The following is a 23591-nucleotide window of genomic DNA, read 5'->3' on the forward strand; positions in this document are numbered from 1 at the left end:
TATATATATATATATATATATATATATATATATATATATATTTAACTATGTACTGTCCCTCTTCCCTGAGATGGAGAAAATGAGGGCGGGGACATCAGGACAGTCATCAGTGGTCATAGTCACCAGAAAATGGGTTTCCCACACAACAGCTATTTGACTGTTTCCCACCATCACCCTTCTATGCTGCCTCTTGCCCATGCTTCCCCAGCTTCCCTGAGCCTTCCAAGCCTTCCTGCTCATGCCTCAGTTGCACCTCTCTTAGAACACTTTTCCTCTCTCAGGCCAGTCACTTGAGAGACCTTTCCTGATGCCTAGAACACAACCATAACTATGCAACCCGCGACACCCAGGCTTGCTACACACACTGCCATTATCTGGGACCACTTGAGCTCCCATGCCACTCAGCCCAGGAAAGGAAACAAGGTCTCTGTACCTAACTTCCAACCAGATCATCCTAAAAACACACCAAGGCCCAATGGCACAGCCCCACCACTAGGCCTCCATCTTGAAAGCCTTCATGCCAAGCACAGTGGCCTTCCTGGCTTCCATGAACATTGTTCCAGCCTGTCACCTACTTCCTTCTCCCTCAGGACGTCCCTCCCTGACTCCCCTTCACATCACCTGGGACCCTCATGCCAGCCAGGAAGCTCTACTCGGTGACAGAGTGCCCTGGAGCAGACTGGTGACCACTCTGTGTTTGAAAAGGTCTGAGCTCAGGGCCCAGAGTCATAGGATGCTGCTAGGGACACCTGGAGCCCTCTCCCCACCTGATTATTTGGAGGCTCTGGGTCCTCACCCCTGAAGCTGTTTTAGTCCGCACAGCCACATTCCCCTTTCTTAAGTGCTTGACAGCTGCCCCAAACCAATATCATGAGAGCTACCCTGGATGCCCACATCAGCACCTAGCTAGGGCACATCTTTACGGCCCTCTTTCTCTGAGCCTAGGAGAATGAGAAGGGCAGGTCAATTGGTCTGAAGCCAGACCTTTGCAGGGCGAGAGGGAGGACCATGTAGATGTACCAGTGACCAGAGCGAACAGTGGCTCCACCACCTAAAAACCACCTTCCACTACCCAAGCATGCTGCAAGCTTCTCCCATCACCCCAGGGCTCCAGGGCTACCAGGCCCAAAAGCACTTACCCATCTGTCTCATCCCACAGGATACAGGTCTGGTTGGTGGTGCCCTAAGAGAAAAGGGGGGTGTGGTCAGAGTCGCTGCTACCTTTAGCTCCAACCTGGGTCACTGAATCCACTCATGGGGGTGCTACACATGCTGCTGGGGCCATTTCCCAAAAGACTGCATGGTGTGAAGAAAAAAAAAAAAACCCTACACATAGGTAGTAGATGTACAGCGCGGTTGTGATGCGGCTCTCCTAACAACAGGAGTAGGAGCTGTGTCTGACTTTGTTGCCTGCCTCTGGACCCCTTCTCTCTAGCTGGGCTACCTTGTCTGGCCTCAGTGGAAGAACTTGGCATATAGCACTGCTGTGACATGAGGTTGCCAGGGTGGGTTGGTACCCTTTTAGAGGCCTCTCCTTCTCTGAGAAGGAGAGGAGGAAATGAGGGAGAGAAGGGCATAAGGGCAGGACTGAGAGGAGAGGAAGAAGGGGGCTGGGATCAGGCTGTAAAGTAAAACAAAAGTAAAGTAAAAATTTAAAAACAAAACAAAACAAAACAAAAAACCCCAACCCAAACCAAATCAACCAACCAACCAAACAAAAACCCTGATGTTCCGAGCAGAAAGAAGTGGTTCTGAAGTTAGGTCTGGCTTGACCCCCTCCCTCCTGCCACCAGTGCCTAAGACATGGCTTTAGACAGTTCCTGTCCCCTCTTTGATCCTGACCCTGTGATAGCTAGAAAGACAAAGCCATGTCTTATGGGGAAGGGGTAGATCCTCCTAAGGGGAAGCTGCCCTGCTGCTCTCCTTGGCTCTGGAAGCAGGACTGGAAGAACATTGGAGATCACCATCCCTGAGCTACTGGGCTCAGCACTGGGGGGAGGGGAGCAGCCACAGTGGGGTTCGTCTATGCTCACAGCAGCTACATGCCCTGAACATTCATGGGGATTGCTTGTTCCTGCTTGATAAGGGAAGGAAGCCAAGGCATAGAGAAGGTAAGCAACTCCCCCAAGGTCATACAGGAGACCACAGGTTTGAGTTCCTCCTGAGACTTCCCACACCCCTGGCCTGAGGACTAGGGCCTGGCCCTGCCATATCCTGGCTGAGTGATGCAGTCGCCTTACCCCACTTGGGGTTCTTACTCAACCCAACCAGTAGCAGAGACAGGGGGCTGCAGGAGAGTCAGCTCCAGTCTCTGAAAAGCCGTACACAAGGACTGCAGCCACCAAGCCACCATGATAGGTTTCCTCATGCCCGTCAAGGTATCCAGGCTTCCCTGGAGCTGGGGACCTGTCAGGGTCACACAGCAATAGTGGCCTGGAGTCCTAGAGAGTTCTGTAAGGACGCTCTTGGCACTGTCATCCCAGAGGTCCTGCATAGTATGGCCTGGTGGTCAGCCCTGGCTCTGGCAGAAGGTGGCTGTCACATGTCATGTCTCCAGCAACCTGGACAGAGAAGGGTTTGGAGACCTGCTTTGGGGTAGATGACCTGTCACACAGTTCCCCAGGATGCTGGGCTATGGGCACAGGAAATAGCAAGCAGATCCTCTTCAGGGACCAGGGTCTGGAGTGGAGGCATAGAGCATGGGGATAGGGTCAGAGGGCATGCCAGAAATGGACTGAATCTCACTATCCACATCAGTCTTCGGAGTCCCGTAAGTCTAAGACTCACTTTCCTCACTTGGAATTCATCTGAGAGCCACTCTGCTCATGACCCCAAAAGCTACTGCCTGAGAGGAGGGTGCACGCAGAACTGATGAGGGTGGCCGCGCACCCACACACGGGGGCACACTCACATTGTACATGTGGGCAAACTCAATCTCCAAGGGCGTGAGCAGGGATCGGGGCGGAGGCTTCACAGTCACGGAGATGACCTTGGAGTTGAGGACAGTTGTGTTCCTGGGGGCATCAAAGGAACAAAGGCTGTCAGAGGTATGGAGTGGCACTGAGCCAGCTCTGTAGCCCAGCCCCAGCCCCCCAGGGGGTGCTTTGTCCCATGCCACCAGTCCCCACCATGCCCAGCCTACCAGACCCTTACTGGCCTCCTGTAGGAGCTCAAGCTATCCCCTTCCCAAGTCACCCACCTCTGCAGGGCCAGGAAGCTGCCCAAGTTTCGGTAGAGCACAGTACCAACCACGAACACAGATGAGTCATCAGCCTCTGGAAGGGAGCACAGGTTACCCCAACCCTGCTACTGCCCACTAGCCGGAACCTTGCCTGAGGGCCTTGCCCCATCTATAGGGTCACGCCCAAGGTCCTGACAAAAGAAGGTCTATCCTACCACAGATGTGGAGATGCAGCCGGGACCCAGGGCACCAGCCTGGACATAGACAGAGGGAACTTAAGTTTATCTCAAGAGACCCCACAGGAGATATGGGCAGGAGATATGGGCAGGCAGGATACACTTCTCTCCCTGGGAACCTGTGCCCTCATTGTATGATCCACCCAACTGCTTCTACTCTGCTTAGCCTTCTGGTTAAGACACTCTCCCATGGAGGAAAAGGACAGCTTCCAGCAAGGAGATGACCCCAGGGAAAGCAAGGGGGACCAAGGATACTCCCTGTCACTGGAGACAATGTACTGAACCCTACAAGAAATATCTCAGGATGAAGAGCCTCATGCTCTAGAGCCTCATGGCTCTAGGTCCATGCCACTCCTAAGCCTCACCTGCCAGCCCTGTGGAAAACACACTCTTGGACACGGTGACCCTGTCCTCTGGCACCTTGGCCCAGTCTCCTGTGGCACGCCAGCCCTTCATAGGGAAGCTGATGTCTGTGGCCCCACTGGCCGGAAGCTTGTGGATGCTGAGCACTGAGGCAGGGTAGGGACAACACAAACAGAGCATCACCCAATGGAATATCAGCTGGGACCCAGGCAGCCATGGACCCAGGGCCATGGTGTAAGGCACAAATTTCCTAAGGCTAGAGAGGTAGGCAGGGCCCACATGGCCAGGCTTCTGTTAGGCATGAGCATCAAGCACGTAGGTTCTAACTCATACACACACTAGATTCTCCACAGGCCCCCCACTTCCATATGAGCAAAATCCCCAGAGCCCAGGGCTGACTTCTGGGGATTGTATGAGACATTAGGTCAGAATCCCTGTAGGAAGTTTTATTCTTGGGGATTCTGACCCGACCAGGCCCTGTCGAGCCTGGTGAGTACTGAGGCTCAAAATCAGTCATTATGGTCAGGAAGAAGTCAAAGATGGATTCTTTGGGCACAGAAAGATCTACAGGAGCTAGGTACCTGTCTTGGTTCCTACCACCCTCCCCACCTCAGTGGGGTCATGGATCAGCTCTGAGACCCATTCTCCACCTCTTCTCCCACTACCAAGGGAGAGAGAGAGAGAGAGAGAGAGAGAGAGAGAGAGAGAGAGACAGAGAGACAGAGAGACAGAGAGATTGGACTGAGCTTCAGGCATAGGGTCTCTTTGGGTGGTAGGTCTTGGTGAGGGAAGAGCAGCAGGTATGGAGGGAGAATTTGGAGTAGTGAAGTCAGGTAGCATGTTACTCTCCTGCAGCCCACCCTGGTAAGCCAGTCCCTAGAGCAGCCCCAGTTCCCTCAAGACCAGACCTAGCACCAACCTCAGCAGGACGGTCCCGTCTCTATCTCAGGGGCCATCCTAAAGGACCTCCCCGCCTGCCATCCCATCTCCCTTTAGCACATGCGCTCTGGCCCAGTGGTGGAAGGCCCAGAGGCACAGGGCTGGGAAATGGAGAGAGGGCCCTTGGAAGAGAAGTGGCTTTCCCAGCTCCCTTCCGTTCCCTGAAACACACTCTAGGCATACACTACACCCTTCAAACCATAGGTTGGGTCTACTTGTGAAGTTGTGGGACAGAGGGAGCTGCCGAGCTCTCGGCCACACCCCCCAGGCATGCTCGCTGTCCTTTCCACCTTTGCTCTGTCCTACCTACCCTGCTTGGCCAGGCCAGCAGCCTTCCCATCTGGCCCTGCCCTCCTGGAACTACAAGGCCTCGGGAGCTCGAGGGTTCGCCCACAGTGTTCCATAAGGTATCTGCCTTACCAGATGCCATGGGACAGAGACAAGCCTTCCCCTGAATGCCAGCACCCAGCTGGCCCTTGGTGCTCAGAGCTTCCCGGGGAAAATGAGCATACTGCCCTATCTGGCACATGTTCTGAGTCTGCATGCAGGACAATTCATTACAGGTGCTAAGAAGGATATGTGGGCAGCAGGACCCTCTAGGTAGGCACATGGAATAGGGGCATGGCCTGTCAGTGGTGGCAACGAAGGGGGGGTGATGCTCCCATACAGAGTAGCCGGGAAACCCCCTGCAGAGGTAATTCAGCATAAACCCTGGAGGACAGGAAAAAGAGGAGAGGAGAAAGAAGGGAGAAAAGAGCCTAGAAATCAGGGCGTGAGATCAGAGTATGACAGTGACACTTTGAAAGATGGCCCTGTGGGTGGAAGGCAGGGAGGCACAGAGGCAGAAGCATGTGACTCCTAGGTCCTGTGAGGGGGAGCAGAATCAGGAGCCCAGACCTGAGATTTTAGAGACCTGGGATGGCATGGCAGGGTTTCCCTGCACCTAGGATGGCAGGCTCAGATGAAGCTGAGTTTTTGGTCCAGTTGGCTTTCAGGCCTTGAAAGCATGAGGTCACAGGCATATGCTTGGGAAGGTATGGCACTAAAGGCCCATGGAGCCTGGGGCCTTGGCTGGAGGGTCAGGTAGGCAAAAGGCCTAGTGAGGAAGAAGGGCTCCGTTAGCCTGCAGTACAAAGGGCCAGTTTGACTGGTGGAGGTAGGGAAAGGAATGAGAGCAGAGACAAGTGTCCATCTGGGGTGGCATAGGGATTCCAAGGCCAGAAAACAGCAGCCTCGTGCTGGAAGAGCGGGCACTAGTGAATGAGCTAGGGACAGAGCTAGTGGAAGAGTAAGGCCAAGTGGTGGGGGAGACTCAGAGTGGGAGGCTGGAGTCACATCCTTAGGGGGGTGCAGAGGTGGAGCCTAGATAGAGGAACATCTCAAGCAACCGGCATATATTTGTGAGAATAGCTACCCATTACCCTCAGGTCCACTACATACCCACTCTTATGATACAGGAAGGAGGAAACAGCAAGTAGGCAAACACCAGTCTCCAGCCCCACTGCACCTAGGCCTTGTAGAACTGGAGGGCTGAGAAACAGCAGCTGCAGAGGTGGCTCTGGGGTGACAGGATGAAGTGAGCCTCAACTCCAGGGGTGGGGGTTGGGTTCCTGCAGGTGTCCTTGGCATGAGATCTCCAGGTCCCTGCCTGGGTCTGAGGTCCCAAAGGGCTCACGATACCAACCCTCTTGACTTGACCTCAGAGCCCCATGCTAATATGTGGCTGCAGAAGGCTGTGGTCATTGGTGCCTTATATATGAGGAAAATAAGGCAGAACATCTGCCAAGAGTCACAGGACCAGGCCATGGAGGGGGCTTACCCAGATTGTCTGTCACCTGGTAGGCATCCCTCAAATCCTTCATGCGGAAGCCAATGACGTCCACGAAGTCCTCCACCAGCCGAAAGAGCTCCTTGGCATTGGGGCCCATCTGGGGCGGAGAAAGGTAGGGAGGCCCAAGCTGGGGAAGGTGCCTGTGTCCTCCCTTGTCCTCCTGCCTCCTTCCCTCCTCTGCCACCTCTTTTTCTGGGCCCTGTGGGTCATTCCCTTGCAGAGCAGGGTAGCAGGCTGCTGTCCTCTGGGTGTCCACTTGCATTTTATGGACAATCTCAGAGAAGCTGTGCACACCGCAGGGGTTCCTAAGCTGGAGGAAGGGAAGTGTTCCAAATACTCCCCGTGAGGGTTACCGCCCTGGAGTTAGTGTGAGAGGAGGTGTAGGGTCAGCTGGAAGGAAGAGTCACCATACCCCCTTCCTCTGGACATACTCAGTGATCTCAACAGTTTCCTGGGGGAAAGCCACTGTACCCCCATGGGTGGAGAAAGAAAACCCACGAGGCTAGGTGGCTTTTTCAAAGTCATGTAATCAACAGGAAGCAGTATTGAGACTCAAACAGAAGACCCAGCAAGGCCCCACCTTGGCTGGCCTGGCGTGTAGGAGGCCTACAGCTGCCTGCTCCTATCCTGATGCCATGGCTGGCACTGAGGGTTCCAGACCTCCACACATACCAGCTGTGCCTCCTCCCACTTGTCCCGGTTCTCCTCTGCCAGCAGGTTGCTGATGATCTGGACAAAGTTCTGGAAATAAGAAGAACCAGTGAACCAGTGAAAGGGAACGAGACATCAGTGTGTGATGATCACAGCTCAGCCTCTGACTAGGATAAGGGCCCAGTTTATACCAGGGCCAGGGCTCAGTGAACGACCAAGATCAGGACTCAGTTAGTAACCAGGATCAGATCAAGGCTCAGTGTGTGACCAAGGCCAGGGCTCAGTGTGTGAGCAGATTCCAGGATGATGACTTAATCCATGACTAGTATGACATGGGTCAAGGTCAGGACTCAGTCAATCACTAAGGTCAGAGTTTGTGACCAAGATCATATGACGTGGGGAACAAAAAAAAAAAAAAAAATCATCCTATGACCAGGCCAGGATTCAGGGATTCAGGGCGTGACAGTGTTTAAGGCTCATTATTATGGCAGTGTCTCAGCCACGCCCACACTCAGCATTGAGGACTTCATCTCTGACTAGGGCCCGGGTTGGTTCCTCTGACAGTTCCCCAAGTGTCCTCCCCGGGGGCTGTCCCTGGGAGCCACCTGTACATCCCCAGGTGTGGGGCTGTAGTAAGCCCTGCGGAAGATCTCTGTCATGTTCCTCAGGACATCGATGGTGGAGAGCAGGTCGCCGCTGTAGCTGGTGCCATCCTGCGAGATCTCCAGCAGCGTCTGGATGACCTCCGAGACCCCTTCCCCTGGCAGCCCCCGTTGAGCCTTGGCCAGGTGCTCTCGGGTCTGGGGAGATGGAAAGGGCTGGCTGCCGTCACCGCTGCAGGTCACAGGCCAGGTGGGGGCCAGGGACCTCCGATGCCTGAAGGTCCCTACAGCCCTCAACCTCGTGTCCAAAGGGTGGGGGGGGGGGGGTTCCTGGAGCCCCTGGGGCCAGCCTCACCATCATTTGGATGTTCCGGTAGTCAATGGAGACGCAGCGGATGTAGGTCGGGGGCTCCCAGTAGGCGATGCCCTCCTCGTCCAGCTCACAGCGGCGCAGGATGAGGCCTGGGGAAACATACTCCTTACATCACTGCTCACCGGGAAGCTCTGGGGTCCCACCCACAACCCCCGGGCAGGTGTGCTCTATTTGGGACCCCAGGGGCCTAGAAGCAGGCCATGCTGGCTTTGTTTCTGTGAGATACATACTTTTGTCCTATTCCAGGTCCTGGGGACCTAACGGGTACCGTATCTTCAGGAACCTTACTATGTGAGGGTGGGATGTTCAGCCAGAGCCACTCTTGGAGTTCCATGCAATCTAGAGATCTAAGGACGGCTATCCTATGGCCCCTTGCCACACCCTGGCACATTCAGGGGACTTTCTGGACCCTGGAAACTGGTACAGCCTTTAGGGGCCACTTGGTACCAAAAGTCAACAGCCTGAAACACAAGCTCACTCTCAGAGAGAAGAAACCCCAGGAAGACTTCTGAGCAGAGACAGCAGAGTAAATAACTATACGGTGACAACCACATGGAATGAATGTTGCAAGCCCTGTTGCCAGACAGGAACCTATAGGGTGGCCCGAGGCAGAAACCTGGGCAAATCATGTCTTTACATCTCTGGGATTTCAACATGCCAGCAAGAAGGTGTCGCCCAGGATAGGGACAGCAAGAATGGTTCAATATTCAGCACTCAATGCCCCACCCCCAACCTCCGTACCCCACTCTGGGCCAATTCGCCCACTGCCCACAGTAATCCAGTGCAGAGGGTCACCTGAAGTCCTCATTTTATAGAAGGGAAAAACGGAAGCTCAACTAAGTCCCTTCCCAGAAGTAATGCAGCAAACAAGGGCAGAGTCAGGGTATGAACTGGGCTCCCAACCTCCCTCCCTGAGCCTCCCTGGCATGAAAACTGCCCACATTCTTTCAAACAGAGTGAAGAAGACCAATGCATATGGGAGAAAAGGCCCCTTTCACCCTGTTTTTCATATCCTCTGAAAGCACCTCGTCAGTCCCCAGGGCTAACAGAGGAGTTCAAAGGCAATCTCCCTCTTGTAGACTGCAAACCCAGGGTAGGGACGTTGCTTGCCCTCTGTCTGCTTCCCACCTATAAAGGGGCAGTGGTGTAAGGTTCAATGGTATAAGGTATGAGGTCTATGCTCAAAGGGACCTCTCAAGCAGAGGACTTGGCCTGTGTCCTGCCCCTGGTGACCTCAGGACACAAGTGGCTGCCATGTTGTCCTTACTCTCCTATCTGGTGCCAGCCGGCAGGAGAACACACAGGAGCTTCATGAACTGTGGGTCTCAGCTGTCCAAAGACAGGGCAGGGGCTCTCGGACCACCACTCTTACCTGTGGCATTGCGGGGACACCGGACTGAAGCCACCTCTCCAGCCGGGGTCTCCTTCCAGACTACTGTCCCAAAGTTGTCCTCATCACAAATCTCATGGGGCTCTGCAAAGGGCCAGACGAAGTTTGGGATGGGGGTGGGGAGCTGTGATCCTCAGTTGCTCCCAATCCCTTTGAGCTAAAACGCAGCGGGAAGGGTCTCACCAGGACACCGTTGGGCACCGCACTGCCGGTACTCATCCTGGGGGCCCTGGCAGGCTGCTCCCCCAAAGAAAGGCCCAGAGCACAAGCGCTCCCGCCGCTGGCTTCCACCTCCACACGTGACACTGCAGCTGCCCCACGATGCCCAGGCCTGCCACTTGCCATCCACTGCGAGGGTGGCCAAACACAGGGCACAGACAGCGGGAAGAGAAGGCAGGGCCCAGGGTCAGGAGGAAAGTGGGGAGAGGAGGACATAGAAGACAAAAGATTCAGGAGTGTTGAAGCAAGGTCCCTGAAGACACGGAAAGTTGATTTCAGCGTAGGACAGGTCTGAAATCGGCTTGACTCAGAAAAGAAGCCAGGTCTCATGTGCAGCTGACCTCTGCCATCTGACCTTGACCACACTGCTCTATCCTGAACCTGATTACTCTATCCCGAACCCCATCACTCTAAATTGCACTCAACCCCACCATTTCCATCCTCTCCCTCCACTCCGACACCCTAACTGCACTCCACCTCTACCCTACACCAACCCCACAGCCACACCCCCCAAATGGACCCCACCCTTTCGCCCTGAGCCTTGAGAGGGTATCCTGACCTGGGCACTGCTGCAGGAAGCAATCTCGTGTCTCTACCCAGTGGCCCTGGCACTCGGCGCCTCCATAGGAAGGACCATTGCACTCTCGTGTCCGCTGCTGGCGGCCTTGGGAGCAACTGGCAGAGCAGGTGCTCCAGCTGGACCATTCATTCCAGTTTCCATCCACTGCCCGGCCCGGGGGAGGAAGGGAATATGAAGCTAGTGTGAATACCCAGCACCCCAAGGCCTGGCCAGGTCACACAAGAACATCCCAGGGGCCCCACGCAATAACCCACCTGGAATTCAGGAAAGGAATACCACAAGTTCACACCTCAAACTAGCATGCCCTGAGGTCTGAACCTCCGAGCACCCAGACCACCCTGAGAGGAACTGGAGGTGAGTCAAGCTGGGTCCCTGAACTGGCAAAGTGGCCTGCTAGGTCCATCCCCAAGGCCCAGCCACTCCCTCCCTCTCACCTACCAGGGCACAGAGCGATGTTGCAGAACTTGGTTTGTTTCTCGGGACCCTCGCAGGGGTTGCCTCCAAACTGAGGGGGCCTGCAGGTGCGAGTTCGGTCCCGGAAGCCACGGCCACAGGTGCTGGAGCAGAGGCTCCAGGGTGACCACTCGTCCCAGGCCCCGTGCACTGTGGAGAGACAGGAAGCCACAGCTGTCGCTTTGCCCAGAGGTCCCAACCCACCACCCCGAGCCCCACCCTGAGCCCTGTCCCACCCACCTGGACACACGGCCGAGTTGTTGCACAGCCGCTGCTCCCTCAGAGGCCCGCTGCACTGGGTGCTGTAGGAGGATGACACGCAGAAGCGGGTGCGGGTCTGCCAGCCCTCACCGCAGGTGCTGGAGCACACGCTCCATGGGGACCACTCCTCGGCTGCTGGGTCACCTGTGGGTCCAGTCCTGCAGCCTCACGGACCTGCCACGCCCTTTCCCACACATAGGGCCGTGGCAGATCTGGAGGCCCACTGGGGAGGCAGAACTTTGCTGCGAGGCAACAGGCCATAGGCTGGGGCTCTGTAGGTTTCAAGATGGCTGACTCCCATCACTGGCTAGGTTCCCAAAGGTCTGGGTCTGGCTTCTACTCTCCTATCAGCTCCCCTAAGCCAGGAGTCTTGCACCAACTCCATGAGGTGAATTATAGCAGTAGCTTACTAGAATTACTGCTGGCAACTAGCAGCCATCACTAACCTGGTCCCAGAAGCCAGCACTCTCCCCTCCCTGTCTTGGGCTGTGTGGGGGCCAGCCCTACCCACCCTGCCAGCTCACCAGTCTGGGGAGATGGGAACCCAAACTGCTGCAGCTCATCCCCAAACTCCTCACGTCGCCGGGCATCCGTGGACCTCAGGGACTGGCTCCGTGAGCTGGTGCGCCCCGTGGCTGTGGGATGGGCTCAGGTCAGCATCCCTGTGTGATTCCCTCTGTCCTTGGCCACAGCTGGCCACCTACTGTCTCCAGAGCAGTCTAACCCCAAGAAATAACTGGGAGGCTTCACACAGAGCACTTTTCCTGGAGCCAACTCTCCTTGGGTCACTATGGGTCCCTCTATAAGGCCCCTGTCTCTCAGCCTCCAGGCAAGTGACCCTCCAGGACAACTCCTTAGAGTGCCTGCTGCCTCCTCCTACCTGACATCCCATCCCTCCCTCCCTCTCTGTGAGATAGATACAGGGAGGCCTCTCCAGGTTCCTGAGAAGATCTGTCTCCTCAGGAAAGAGCATCCAAAAAAAAAAAAAAAAAGAAAGAAAGAAAGAAAGAAAGAAAACCAAAACCTGAAGAATGACAGTCTCATTAGAACTTGATTTAACTTTATGGAAGCAGCTAAAAAATGCATGAGGTCATTAGAAAGCCTTATTAGAGAAATATATCCCGGAGGCCCATCCTGCTGGCGCTGGCTGGCTTGGCTGCAGCTTGCTTGTAGGCAGCTTGAAGAATCCCAACCCACATCTAGCTTCAGGTACCCTGCCTCCTCCTGGGTCCTACCTAGTCTGGACTACCTGGTCAGGACTTTCATGGCTCCACCTCTTAGCAGCCCTGTCCCCAACCAAGTTCATCTCCTCAAAACCTTCTTCGTATCGAAGCCCTACCCTGCCCCTTTCAGACCCTGACTCCTCCCTTGCTTGGTCCCACCCACCACTTTAGCTCCACCCTTGCTCCGCCCACTTACGGCCACAAGCCTTTCGGTTGCACAAACGTCCTTCTTCCAGAACGCCCTCACAGCCTCCGCCCTCCACGCCAAGGGTGGGCAAGCAGGTGCGGGTTCGAGTTTGCAAGCCTCCCCCGCAGTCCCGCGTACATTCACCCCACAAGGACCACAGCTTCCAGCCACCTGGGGGAACAAGAGTGAGGCTCAGGGTCCTGCCATCTTTAGGGTCCAGTGGAGGCTGGAAGGGTAGTTATGAGCTTTGAAAGAGTAAGCAGCCAGCCCTAGAGGGAGGGGGGAGGGCCGAATAGGGCAAGGTAGGGCAAGGCCACGGAGACTCCCTCTAGAGAGCTGGCATCAGCCCTGAGTCAGGAGGTCCTAAGTAGGTCTGGGACAAGTACACTCTGTGGCCCCAGGCTGACTTGCTGAGTAAACCTCCTGCTCTCCCCATGCTGCCTCACAGTGTGAGGCCTGGTGACCAGTGTGGGCCGCCATTCAGAAATACCTGGATACAGCCTCGCCATGGTCCCTCAAACCCCTGAGATTGTTTCCTGGCATTCCTGTACAGGCAAGGTCATTGCCAAGGCCTGCACATCTCCACTACCAAGACGGGGTAGGGAATAGCCACCCTCATAACTAGTAGCTCAAACTACAGATGGGCCCACCTACTGTGTAAGGCCAGGATAAATGAGTCCAGGCTACTCAGAGCTACGCCGGGCCTGAGTGGTGGTGGGCAGAGACCCCATCTCCTGAGCTGAGAACTTAGAGACGGTAGGTCCCAGTGTGTGAGCAGCTGTGAGCAGTCCCACCTAGTGGCCCCATGGACCATCTCCTTGGCCTCAGAGAGCCAACTTCCAGGGCTTGCAAAGGGATCACAGCCAGAGACAGGTCTTCTCCCCTTGCATGTGCTCATCTTGACCAGCAGGGGGCGCTGGGATCCCAGGGAGCGACTGGCCCTCTGGCGAGAGCTCTCTCTTTTGAGGTGGGTAGGATGGGAAGGGCCATCTCCCATGCTCCCATATCTGTTGCAGAGCCCCCAAACCCCACCTCTGCTGAAGTGTCAAGCTAGAGAGTCGGGGTTGCAAGATCTGAGCAATAGCTCTAAGCAAAGAGGATGCTGTCTCAATACCATCTTCACCTTCAGCAGGAGGGCCCTGGGTGTGTGTGGGGGAAGGGCACAACAAGGGTACAGGAGAAGGTAAGCGGTGATACCCACAACAAGACAAAGTTGAAAGCAGAAGGCAGAGAGTCTCCAGCACAGCCCCACACGCATACTAGGTAGGACAGGACAGCAGCTGTTCACAGAACGGGCCCAGGTGGCTGCTCTGAGGCTGCCGGTCACATGCTGTAACTCAGGACACGCAAAAGCAGCTCTCAACCAGGTCAGACTCCAGGTCCTGAATCAAGTCTGATTCCAGATCTCTGCCCCACCCACCAGCCCCAGGAAGGCCACCTGCCGGGACCAACCGTGGTCCGGCTTTCTACCCTCAAAAGTCTCACCTGCCACAGCCAGCCCCATCTCTTGATTCCAGACAAAGGAGCCAGGAGTCTTGGAGGCAGGCCTAGGGTGGGGTCAGGGTTCTGTATCCTGCCCATGCCCCCCCCCCCCCCACTGCTCCAACCCAGCCCCCACAAGGAAGCCTGAGTGATATGAAAACTGGCAGTGGGTGGGAGAGAGGGTGTCCAAGCTGGGCTAATCGGAGGATGCCACTCAGTTCCCATGGCAACTACTGCAGCACACAGCCTTTCAGGATAGACCCAGGTTAGGCCTCAGCTGCCAAAACACCCACTATTTCGGGGCTGGTTACCTTGGTGACCCAGGTGGTGAGGATGTGGGAGGGGGGGAGAGAAGAGGTGGGGCATATCAGAAGCTGGGGGAGAGGGGACCCTGTGTCTGAGGATGGATGCCCTCCTCTGGTCCAGCCTTGATACTCTGGTCCCACTGAGCCAGGCCACACACAGATTCCTAACCCTGGTCATACACGAGTCCTGACTTTGGTTGTATACTAAGCCCTGATCCGAGACATATATTGATTCCTCATACTCGTCGCCGACCAATATCTATCCCTGGTAACACTTGTCCCTGATCCTTATCGTAGACCTTGGTTCCTAGGCATAGGATCCCTGATTCTACATTACATACTGGGCCCTGATCTCAGCCACAGACTGATTCTCTAGCATTGGCCACACTCCTTCCGCTAATGAATGTTCAGAAAAACGGTAACTGCTGTTTTTATTATCATTTTCATTTTTAATGTGTGTCCTCACACACAGCTGACATGATAAATGTTTGCCCAGACCGCAAGCATCCATGCCAGAGAGAGCATTATGAAGGAAGAAGTCCTGGGGCCAAAGTGAAGGGCACCAGGGGACACAGAGGTGCGTCAGGGCTGGGTAGGCACGAGGGGGCAGCGGAGGAGCAGGCAGGGCTCAGGGGTGGGCTGCCCCTTCAGGCCCCGGAAAGAAGCTGTCATTCTTCCTCACTCAATGCTTCCTCTGTCTGGCGGCCTCATTTCCATCTCATTACAGGCATGAATAGAGCCAATTATCGGCCAGGCAGGCCGGCCACCCAGGAGGGAGGGTACGCAGTGAGGAGGCCCTGGTACTCTTCCAACCCTAATACCCTGGTTTGAGGGTGCTGGGTTCCCCTGATCCTGAACCCCAAGTGGGCTGAAATGGGGAAGGAAGGAGAATCCCCCTCCCCCAGCCAGTCTCTCCGCAGTTCCTGGGATCCCCTTTGGCGGAGAACAACCATGCACTTCCGCTTTCTCCCAGCAGAGGGAGCCCTACTCCAGCAGGTTGGGCAGCAGCTCGTTCCTGCACATGGCCACTCAGCTCTCCAGACTCTCACATCAGGTCCAGCGCCAGACCCCACTCTGGAGGCGAGCAAGACCCCTGCCTACCCAGGGACCCAGCTGGATCAGGAATGTCACGAAGTGCTTAAACACTGGTACCGACAGCTGGGTCTGGAGCTCCTGGACCAGGAACAAGGGAGACACTAAGGGCAAAGCAGGGGCTGTGGGAGGAACCTGTCCACACAGTCCTCCACCCAGCAGATCCTGACTCAGCCAGCTGCAGGCTGCCAGCAACGGTCAGGGCTGGCAGTGAAGGGCACTCAGATCCCAGGATAGACTGAGAGGCCAAGTCCACTGTCCACTGTCCATGGTCCCACAGCCACACAACCTCCTTTTAGGCCTTAGGCCTTTTCTACAAATGAGTACTGTCCCAACCCCAGTTCTCAGGGTGGGTGGGGTGGGGGGAGGACGGCAGCGTGACAAGGCACTGGAAGAGCAAGCAAGCCACATCTGTAGGAAATTCTTGCTGCTGGGTATTCCATGTCCCGAGAAGGTGTCCTAGTTAAAGGCCCCAAACGTCTGGTCTACGCCAGAGACCTTAGACAAGTGGCCTCTGTCCTCCGTCGCCGGAGTGGGTGGCAGAGGCTGCTCAGCCTCCTCCCATCGTCTCGGGACGCATGACCCAAGTTCAGGTCACGAGGACTTCTCGCCACCGGCCGAGCAGGTGCAGCTCTGGCACAAAGCTGAGGCAGGTGACACGGTAGAAGCTAGAGCACGTGGGAATTTCCCGTCGGATGACGGTACCCACGCCCAGCATCTCCACAGGGCCCTGTGCTGTTCGTTCCTTCTAGGGGTGCATCCTGTGATGTGCACTGAAGCCTGTTCTCTAAAATAAATGTGCACACATAAATACACACACACACACACACACACACACACACACACAAACACACACTGCCAAGATGGCACCAGACTCTCCATGGCTGACCATGTGGCTCTCTATTACCCTCATCACCTCACAACCCCGCTCCAGCCCAAACCACACCTACCGGCTCTCACCAGTGAGCAAATCAAGCAAGAAGTGCAAGAGCTTCCAAGCACTCCAGGACCCCCAGGCTAATGCAGTAAACACCCTGACATGGAAACTCAGCCCAGCCCGCCACCCCAGGCGTGTGCACACAGACACACTCAGCACATTTACATATACACTGGGATGCATGTGTGTGCTGGAATACACACCCACAGCAGCCCTCACAGGAACACACTCACAGGGACTCAGCCACAGGGTTACACATTCAAGAATACTCACAGGGAAACACACGGACATACTCATGGGAGCACATGGGGGGACACAGAGACATAGTCACAGGGACACCCAAGGACTCACGGGACACACCCACAGGAACTTGCACACAGGATACACCCACAGGCACACACTCACACGGACTCACACACAGGGACTCAGACAGGAACTCACAGAGACTCACAGGGACACATTCACAGGAACTCACACTCAGGGACTCACACACAGTACTCACATAAGGACTCACACAGGACACAGAGGGACACACACATGGACTCACACACAGGACACACAGGAACTCACAGGGACAAGTTCACAGGGACTAACAGGACACACAGGAACCTGCCCACAGGGACATACCCACAGGGACTCACACACAGGACACACACAAGGACTCACACAGGACACACAGAGGGAAACACACATAGCCTCACACAGGACACACAGGAACTCACAGGGACAAGCTCACAGGGACATACAAGGGCTCATGGGCCACACACACAGGGACCCACAGTACACTCACAGCAGCACGCTCATGATGACACACAAAGACACACAGGAACACCCAGAGACACACTCACAGGTACGCACATTCACAGGAACTCACGGGCCCCCAACCCCAGAATCTTGCTTTTTCATTATCTTACATGTCATTTCTGCAATAATATTCTTTAATTAAAACATGAATATTTAAAGCAACCCTTGAGAAGAATGATCTATCTCACCAGAGGCAGAGACAGGAGAGACGGAGGAGGAAACAGAGAGAGAGAGAATTGGAGATTGTGCAAGGAAAGGGTGGGTGCCAGGGCTTGGCAGCCTCAGAGAGCAGGCACCGGGGACAGGTGTCCTGGCCTGGAATCCAACGTGTGACACCGCCATGTGGCATTTGGACAAGCCTTGTTGGGGGGGCGGGGCTGAAAATAGGCCACACAATCAGTGGGACGCCTACTGACTCCCCATCTCAGCTTGTCTTAGGAGGGCATGGGTGCCCAAGCTTGCCTGCTCCCAGGAGACAGTGAGGCCAAAGGCCCTGGGCAAAAGAGCAGGGCATCCGCTGCAAATCCTGGCACAGCCTCCTCTCTGCCGAAGGGTTGCCCAACTTGTGTCCTTAGCCACCGCCGCCACCCAAAGTAGAGCTCAGTATACGTGATGCCACCTGCTCTGCTGTCAGTCCATCCCTCACACGCTGTGTGGCATGGCCCACCTTGACATCTCTGGGCCTGATTTCACGAGTGCCCACTTTGGGCCTGGACCTGTCCTCCACACTAAGGAAGCATCGGTGATCAGGGCAGATGCCCATCGTCTTCGGTGCTCACATCTTAACCGACGGTCAGAGGCCCACCGGAAGAACTGTGTGACGTGCTTGAAAGTGAGACTTGTCAGGGAAGGCAGAGAGGGGTCAAGTGCCTCTCTGGGCAGGGCACACATAAGCAGGACTCCAGGGAAGAGCCTATCGAGGGCCTAAGGAGGGCGTCTTGGGGAGGCAGAGCCCCTGTGAAGGTCTGAGCAAGGCAGGGACAGCCTCTGCTCTGGGGCCTGACTCATGGCCACGTGAATGGGGACTCATCATATGTGACTTCCAGAACAAAGTCGGCACTCAGTGACCAGACGTTGCTGTCCCTGTTCGCCTCTTCTCCCTCCCGTGGCCAGGAAGTGACAGAGTCTTCTGGATGCGGGGCACAGGCACCTGAGCCCAGCTGCGTGGCCGAGCTGAGTGGCCGTGGCGGCCCTACCCTCAAGAATGCGCCCCCTGCCTTGTATCCTGGGGCCCAGTCTTTCTGCCCTCCAGACCCTCTTCCAACAGACCAGCAGCCTAGGCAAGTCAAACAGACCGAGCCCCTCCCTCCCTGGATACACAGGTACTCACATGCTCAGTGCATGGTACACATGTACCACGCATGTCTACACACACCCACTGACACACATACAGTCACAATGTGCTATGTGAACACACATGTACCCGTGTGTTCACACATGTACACACACAGTTTTTTTTTTGCATGTGTTTTCAAGCATGAACACGCTGTGCCACGAGTGCCCACGAGCCCATGCACACATAGGAGTCTGCCTAGCAATAAACAAGTATGGGCTCACATAATGCCGACACATACATGCATGAGACTGCACACACATCTGCAAAAACATTGCAAACATAATAATCCAATCAGCGGACCCATTAGGTTTTCATGTGTCATTCACGTCCACACGTGATTGCATGAACACATATGTGCAAAACTCAGTCTACATATGGACACATACATGGAAGCAGCCATCATACACATATGCATAAATGAGCATGTGTGTACACAAACAGTGCACTGTACCTCTACATGCGTGTGTGTATAATTCATGCATGTACACTCACACGCACAACCCCCCACTCTTGCCTCTGAGTACCACTTGCCAACCTTGTCAGAATCCATACACACACCTCAAACTGCCCAAGCTCAATCCATATACAGCCCTTGCCTCTGCTCCTGGGCCCCAGGAGTCTGCCTAGCAATAAACAAAAACACTGATTCTCCATCACTGGCTGCGTCACGCTACTTCTTATCCTCCCAGAGACAGAAGAAGGCCTTCTCAGGCCTCCAGAGATGAGAACTGAGGGGCTGGCCTAGAAACACAGGTGAGCCAGGCTCAGGCCCAAGGCTCCAGGGCCACTGCTCCAGCCTGGGCCCGTAGCACCGGAGCTGTGCTCACATACCGCATGACTTGTGTCACACACATCTCAGCCTCAGGTTCCACTCTGACCTCAGCATCGTCCTCAGGCTGCATCTTGCAGTCCTGCTTCCTCTGTCCCACATGGACGTCCTCATTCCTGACAGGATTCTGGGGGCCAGGCCTGCTCTTCTGCATTCACACCCACACCCTTTCATCCACAGTCCGTCAGCTGCACCAAAGGCTCTCCTCGTCCTTCCTCCTTCCCACTGCACCCTGACCAGGCCAACATCGGCCACCTCCCCATCCTGGTTCCTGTGAGGAGCTCGGGTACATCCCTCCTTTGCACTGAGCCCTCCCAAAGTCCTTCTGTTCTCAAGGTCACGTAAACGCTCCACAGAGAAGCCTGGCCACTTCACAGCTCCTGCAGCAAGGTGCTCACATAGTCATTCCTGAGGAAATAAATGCAGCTACATACTTCCTCCAGCCCCACAGCACACAAGCACCTCTATTTGGTGGCCCCAGCATCTATCGTGTCAGCCTTGGAGGCCTTCGCTGCAGATAGCTATGCCAAGGGATTTGGAGCAGCATTTAGCAGCTCTCTGGCACAGTAGCTGCCCCAATATGCCACTGAGGACAGGCTCCTGCCCAGGGGGTATGACGTGGCCCCAGCCAGAAACAAAGAAAACCAAGGTGATGGTGCAACCCTGAGAAGTGTTGTTGCAGATGTAGGAACCAAAGCTCACACAGTTAAATGATGGAGAGTGGCAGAGCAGGGCATACAGCCAGATCGGCCTGTGACAACGGGCCCTGGCGTCCTGTGTCGTCCCACCCCATTTCTCTAGTCTTCCAGTGAGCACTCCATTCTTCCAGGGTTCCCCATGGGCCCACTCCCATTCCCGCCACACAATGAAACCTGCCCTTGTCAAGGTCACAATGACATCCAGGCTACCCAGCAGGAAGGCTGGTCTTCCACCCTTCTTCCCATCACAATGACGCGTGCAGAATTTCCTCTGAGGACCCTGGAGAGGTCAGCTCAGCCTCAGTTTTGCAGAGGTCCTGACCTGGGAATCTGCCACAGGGTCTTGACCAGAAATGTGCTCGGGGTTGGGAATTTTTTTTTTCAGACTGTATGGCTTCACTGTCTCAGAAATGCTAAGGCTCCTGGATGCCCTAACGGCTTCACCATCCCCCTCTGGCCCTCCTTGGCATCAAGTCCTCAGCCAAGCCTCACCTTGGCCCTGCACGCCAGGCAAGGAACAGACTTGACTTCTTGTACTCCCATCTCCCCTTATGTGGACTCAGCTCAGGTCTCCAGATCAAATCTTGGACACCCCTGTCTCTTCTTCCCCCCCCCCCCCGGTCACAGCAGTCAGGGCCTACCTCCCATTACAGGCTGGACACTCATAAAGGTAGCTCCATCAACCCCACCTATCCCCATCAGGCCTGGACCTTGCCATCTTTCCCCCAGGGCCACTGTCCTCAGGTCTCCAGTCCATGGGACCTCTCTAGCCTTGATTCCCTCAATCCTGGGCTTCTGGGTGTCCTTGACACTCCGATCCTGCCTGTGAGGGCTACAGATTGTTGGGTGGTGTATCTTCCTCCTTCCTGTGGCCACTGGACCAAGTTGGCATTTTTGTCCCTGCTCTCATTACTTACACCTCAGTGGCAGCTGCTGTAGACATGCTACGCTGAACGCCCAAACCTCACCTCCTGGCAACAGCCCTACGAATACTCTATGTACTCTCCCATTCTCCACCCTCCACTTTAGTCCCTAGACACCAGGCACTGCAGCCTGGGGATGGTTGCAAATGTCATTGTTGAAGACAAGTAGTGTCCTCCCACTGTGGAAGTGGATTGAGGAAAATGGCTACCGATCCTTTGTTCCCTCGTCCATTCACCTGCCACCCTGCGAGGACCAGGCTATCTATCCTGAGAATAAAGAGCCATTGGTGAACTTGGGTTCCACACACTGTCTCTCAACTCAGATGACAAGAGCGAGCCTGGACAGCCTTGAGGGCTGCACTTTCCCCTCACGCCCTCACTCCCTCTGTTGCAACACTGTGCAGGGCCCCCTTTCTGCCACTCACCTGCCGAGCTGTGCCCACCCCGGTCCTGGGTCAGGCTGGTGAGGCAGTTCTCAGGGCCACCTGCTACGCCGTCCCTCAAGCAGACGTCCCCACGGGGGACCAAGGGGCTGGAAGCAGGGTCTCCAGCATCTCCACCCAGGCAGGCACAGGGAGTCTGCATGATGCCACAGGGGTGTGAGCTTCGGCTGCCGGCCAGACAGGCATCCAGCCAGCGGCACAGCATCTGACAGGCAGCATGGCTGGGGTTGCGATTGCCCACCACCAAGTACTCCACAGAGAAGTCATCAGCGGAGCTGGAGGATTCGCCCTGGGGACCGAGGCCATCTTGGGGTGGCTGCTGGCGCTGCATCTGTAGAAACTGCTTGCTGGCCTGCAGGAAGGCCAGGGGCGCAGAGGGATCGCAGAGCCGCAGAACTTCGTCAAAGCTCTCCACACCCAGGTAGGTGCGCGTGGACTCCAAGAAAGAGTCGAACTGGTAGGTACGGACACGGCCAGGGCCACTGCAGGGCGCGGGCGCCTTGGCCACCTTCATGTAGAGCGTGTAACGGCGAGGGTCGGGGTTGCGGAGGGTCCAAGAGCAGCGAGAGGCGTTGGCTGGAAACACAGCAGCTGCTGAGAAGTAGCCGAAGAACTTGCCCTGCACCAATGTGGAGCACTGCTCTGTCACAGGCCCTATGTCTGCCCCAGAGGCAGCACGCGCCCGGCGCCCCAGTAGCAGTAGTAGCAGCAGGAGTGGAGCAAGGATCCAGACGGGGCCCGGGGCAGCAGCCTGGCCCCTCATCCTAGCTCGCGGGGCCGCTGGGGTTCCGCGGGCTGGGCAGGCAAGTGCAGGCCAGGCCTTGACATGCCAGGGTCCGGCAGCAGGCAGGGCCGTCCAGGGCAGTGGGCCAGAGGCAGGGGCTGGGTGAAGGCAAGGTGGGGGTAGGGCAGTGTTTCAGGAGACAGTGAGAGCAGCGATGGCTCCTAAAGTCCGGGATCCTGGTGTTTGCCTGAGGCCTCCAGTGGTAGCTGAAAGAAAAAGCATGGTCTCAGGGCTTAAAGAGGCAGGAAATCTGTAGGGTTGTTGAGGCATGAGGCTTTGGGCAATAAATGCCTCTGGTAGGACTCCCAGGTACTTGCAATGTCCACCTGCTCCTCTGTGTCCAACCCAGGGGTCCTCCACCTTTCTCTTCCTGAGTAAGGAGGATAGCTACTCTTCCTGTCATGCTTGGTTAATCATGGGCTCTGGATCTGCTCACATCCTCTGGACCCCCGGAAGTGGAAGCCTGGCTCTCTCAGACCCTCTCTTCCTTCTCTCGGTGGCCTTTCTCCTTCCTGAAAAGCAGCCAATCAGACAGGCATGGAAGCAGGCAAGAGAGAAGAAAGACAGGTCACCGTGGCATCAGCCAGGGCTCCCAACAGATGCCATACTTTTCCATAAATATGGAGGAGTAAAGAATAAATATGAAGGAGGTACGGTGCAGCCCTGGGGGCAAAGGGCCTCAAGACAAGGTGTTGCTCTGACAGCACCCATTACCTGCTTCATCCCATCACAGCAGTCCCCGCCCCACGCACTCCAGCTGGGGATTCCCTTCCTCACTCTCCTACCTGCCTCTAGCTCTGTGTGGCTATACAGTTACCCTACATTTCACGACAAGGAAGCTGAGACACAGAGAATGTGTAGGCTCCCTCAAGGTCACAGGAAGTGGGTAAGAACACACAACCCAAACTCTGCAGTGAGCGTGAGCTAGTGCCTCTGGGAAATGCCTTCCATCTGTCTGCAGGAGTGCATAAGGTGATTCCTTGTGCCACCATGCTGTGGGCCACCCACTCACTGGTTGGAGACATCAGTGTCCCCCCAGACAAGCCAGTAGGGAAAGAAGGGAGGTCACAGCCAAGCCCCTCCTTCCTTGCCCCCTCAGCCTCTAGGTGCAGACGCTTTGGCTCTGCTGATTCCCCTGATTCTAGCAGCCTGTCCCCACCCCAGGGACTCTCCATGTCCTGCAGCCTGGGCCCAACTGACCAGTGATTCAAGGTCAGCCACAGCTCTGCATTCCATCCTGGCGTCCTTCCTGGACTGCCTCTTGGGCAGGCAGCAGCCACTAGGCCCAGCCCCAGCCTGGGTGGAGGTTTCTGAGCTGATGGAAGCCAGGAAATCTGAAGCTGGACAGTCCTCCCAGAGCCTCGGTTTTTGTGCCTCTATAGAATGGGCAGGGCCCCAACTGCTCCCAGAAGGAGGATCAAAACACACACACACACACACACACACACACACACACACACACACACACA

At 55.7% G+C, this 23591-nt stretch overlaps 1 protein-coding gene across 4 annotated transcripts in view; it reads right to left on the reverse strand.

The window, feature by feature from the left end:
* The window catches only part of Adgrb1 (adhesion G protein-coupled receptor B1), a 71712-nt gene that overhangs the window by 36922 nt on the left and 11199 nt on the right, over positions 1-23591 (reverse strand). For all 4 annotated transcript variants that reach the window (XM_055626296.1, XM_055626295.1, XM_055626294.1 and 1 more), the window contains exons 2-17: positions 21321-22328; positions 12499-12660; positions 11604-11714; positions 11059-11223; positions 10804-10968; positions 10345-10509; positions 9750-9914; positions 9549-9650; positions 8159-8265; positions 7807-8001; positions 7223-7291; positions 6539-6647; positions 3783-3926; positions 3200-3275; positions 2912-3014; positions 1140-1183 (exon numbers count right to left, since the gene is read on the reverse strand). In XM_055626296.1, the coding sequence (XP_055482271.1) occupies positions 1140-1183; positions 2912-3014; positions 3200-3275; positions 3783-3926; positions 6539-6647; positions 7223-7291; positions 7807-8001; positions 8159-8265; positions 9549-9650; positions 9750-9914; positions 10345-10509; positions 10804-10968; positions 11059-11223; positions 11604-11714; positions 12499-12660; positions 21321-22101 (2663 nt within the window). In that variant the 5' untranslated portion in view covers positions 22102-22328. The remainder of the gene's footprint in view (positions 1-1139; positions 1184-2911; positions 3015-3199; positions 3276-3782; positions 3927-6538; positions 6648-7222; positions 7292-7806; positions 8002-8158; positions 8266-9548; positions 9651-9749; positions 9915-10344; positions 10510-10803; positions 10969-11058; positions 11224-11603; positions 11715-12498; positions 12661-21320; positions 22329-23591) is intronic.

This window comes from Psammomys obesus, unplaced genomic scaffold, assembly GCF_907164565.1.
Source record: "Psammomys obesus unplaced genomic scaffold, mPsaObe1.curated_primary_1811, whole genome shotgun sequence".
Taxonomy (NCBI): Eukaryota; Metazoa; Chordata; class Mammalia; order Rodentia; family Muridae; genus Psammomys; species Psammomys obesus.